This window comes from Plasmodium gaboni, chromosome 12, assembly GCF_001602025.1.
Source record: "Plasmodium gaboni strain SY75 chromosome 12, whole genome shotgun sequence".
Lineage (NCBI taxonomy): Eukaryota > Apicomplexa > Aconoidasida > Haemosporida > Plasmodiidae > Plasmodium > Plasmodium gaboni.
This window is the reverse complement of record NC_031492.1, coordinates 957070-959526: the sequence shown is the minus strand read 5'-3', so window position 1 is coordinate 959526 and position 2457 is coordinate 957070. Positions and strand designations below refer to the sequence as shown.

Genomic DNA, 2457 nt, shown 5'->3' with positions numbered 1-2457 from the left:
ATAATATGAACACAAAAAAAAACACACTAAAAATAGAAAAGAACATAAATGAGAATAATAAAACTAGTTATCGTAATAATAAAAAGATAAATACAAATAAAGAAGAATTTTCACACAAACAAGAAAAAAACATAAAAATTATAAAACAAGTGGACACAAATAAAATTATTCAAAAGAATTTAGATAACACATTCAAAAAAAATAATAATAAATTAAATAAGAAACAAGAACAAAATGAAAAAGTATTTTATGAAACCAAAAAGAAAATTTTTAAACGTTTCAAAAAATATATGAAGAAATTAATCAAAACGAAATATGACGATATACCAATAAAATATTGTACATCTTATATATTACAAGGAAAACAATTAAAGATATACATAAAAAAAAAAGATCATCAAGATATTCATATGAAGAGTAATAATATAAATAATAATATAAATAATAATCACAATAATAATAATAATACCTGTTGTATCAATAAAATGGCTACACAAAATAAAACAAAAAATAATTATATAATAGGTACAAGAACCAAATCCACAGATGAACATCTTATATATTATTATAATTATATCAGTAAATTACGAAATAGACTAATTAAAGGATTGAAATATTTCCTATTACGAGTTAATAAAATAAAGAAAAAAAAAGTGTGTTTACATATTATGAACTTGAATTATTTAATCAATAAACAAAAAAAAACAAAAAAAAAAAATATCAAGAAAAAAAAAACACTAGTCAAAAATATGTCTTTCTATAAACAACTTATTAAAGAAATAAAAATTTTATTTCTTTGGATATATAAATTAACTAATATTGAAATCAGACCACTCATACATTTTAAGGATTTAAAACATATCACAGTTATAAAAAAATATGAAAAAAATTATTCACACTATATTATGAACAAGTTTAATAAATCACATAATGCAAAAAATTATTTATATAATATAAAAGGTAAAAAAAATAAAAATAATAATAATAATAATAATAATAATCATGAGAACACAACTGTTGGGAATCAATCGAATGAACAAGAAAAAACAATAAAACATATCAAAGAAAAAAAAAATGTTAAAAAAAATGTGAAAAAAAATGTGAAAAAAAATGTGAAAAAAAATTTGAAAAAAAATTCCAAAAAATGTTCAGATGTTATTACTTTAAATACATCAAAAGAAAAAGAACATTTTAATAAGGAAATGAGAAATATAAAAAAAAAAGGAAGAACCAAAATGAATGAAGAATATATAGAAGAAGTAATTAAATGTATTTCATGGGATGATAAAACATTCTATCCTTTTGTGAGACACAACACTTTAATTAATACATATCAAAAGAGTTGTGAAAAAAAAGAAGGAGAAAAAAGTCATTCGGTATATGAATATAAAGGTAATAATAAAAAAATAAAATTTTATAAATGAAAAAATAATGGTATATATAAATATATATATATATATATATATATATATATATATATATATATATTTATATATTTATTTATATTTATTTATATATATATATTTATATTTATTTATATTTATTTATATTTATTCATTATATTGTTATCCTTTCAATGTGTAGATAATAAGAAAGACTTAATGCAGGGGGAAGATGAAAAGAATGGGGGTCATAAAAATAAAGCAATTTTTTTTGAACAACATAAGAGTAGAAGCAAGAATAAAAATATAGATAATACACCTGATACAGATGAGATAGTAAATAAAAAAATAAATAATATAAATAATATGGAAAAGATGAAAGGAGAAGAAAATAAAAGTACATATGAAAGTATAGATGGATATACATCACAATATGAAAATTTATATACAACTAATATAAATCCTAATAAATATAAGAACCAATGTAACTATCAATGTAACTATCAATGTAATTATCAATGTAATTATCAATGTAATAATGATAATTATTCTATAAGGAAAAAAGAATATGAATCATCCTTAGAAAAAATGAAAAACACTTTTGATGATGATACTCTTCAGAATAATACTCCTATTATTTCAGCAGCTGATTTACAACAAAATATAGATAAAATAAAAAATACAGATTGGATTACTATAAATGACCCACAAGTAGATGAATGTGCTAAGGAATTAATGGAATGTTTTTTAAAGTGGAAAAATAAAAATTATATTTCTAAAAATTGGACTTTTAATGAGTATCCTAATTGTAAAGATTATTATTTCTCATTAGTATTTGGAGATTTAAAATCATCAGAAACACTTAAAGGAATAATAGAAATGATACATATGAAATATAATCATCTGTTAAATATATATAAAGAGATTAATACACAAAATTATATGTTGTAATATTAATGAGAAGCATAAATGAATGAATAAATAAATAAATAAACACACACATATATATATAATATATATTATATATATTATATATATTTGTGTCTTTTATTTTATTTTATTTTATTTTATTTTT

At 18.5% G+C, this 2457-nt stretch overlaps 1 protein-coding gene across 1 annotated transcript in view; it reads left to right on the top strand.

Moving 5' to 3' along the window:
- Window positions 1-2333, top strand: part of PGSY75_1227500 (cyclin) — a gene marked incomplete at both ends in the record, with an annotated part of 5709 nt that extends 3376 nt beyond the window's left edge. The window contains 2 exons of the mRNA XM_018786850.1: window positions 1-1392; window positions 1585-2333. The exon at window positions 1-1392 is cut by the window's left edge and continues 3376 nt beyond it. Coding sequence (XP_018640715.1) covers window positions 1-1392; window positions 1585-2333 — 2141 coding nt within the window. The remainder of the gene's footprint in view (window positions 1393-1584) is intronic.
- Between the last annotated feature and the right edge of the window lie 124 nt (window positions 2334-2457).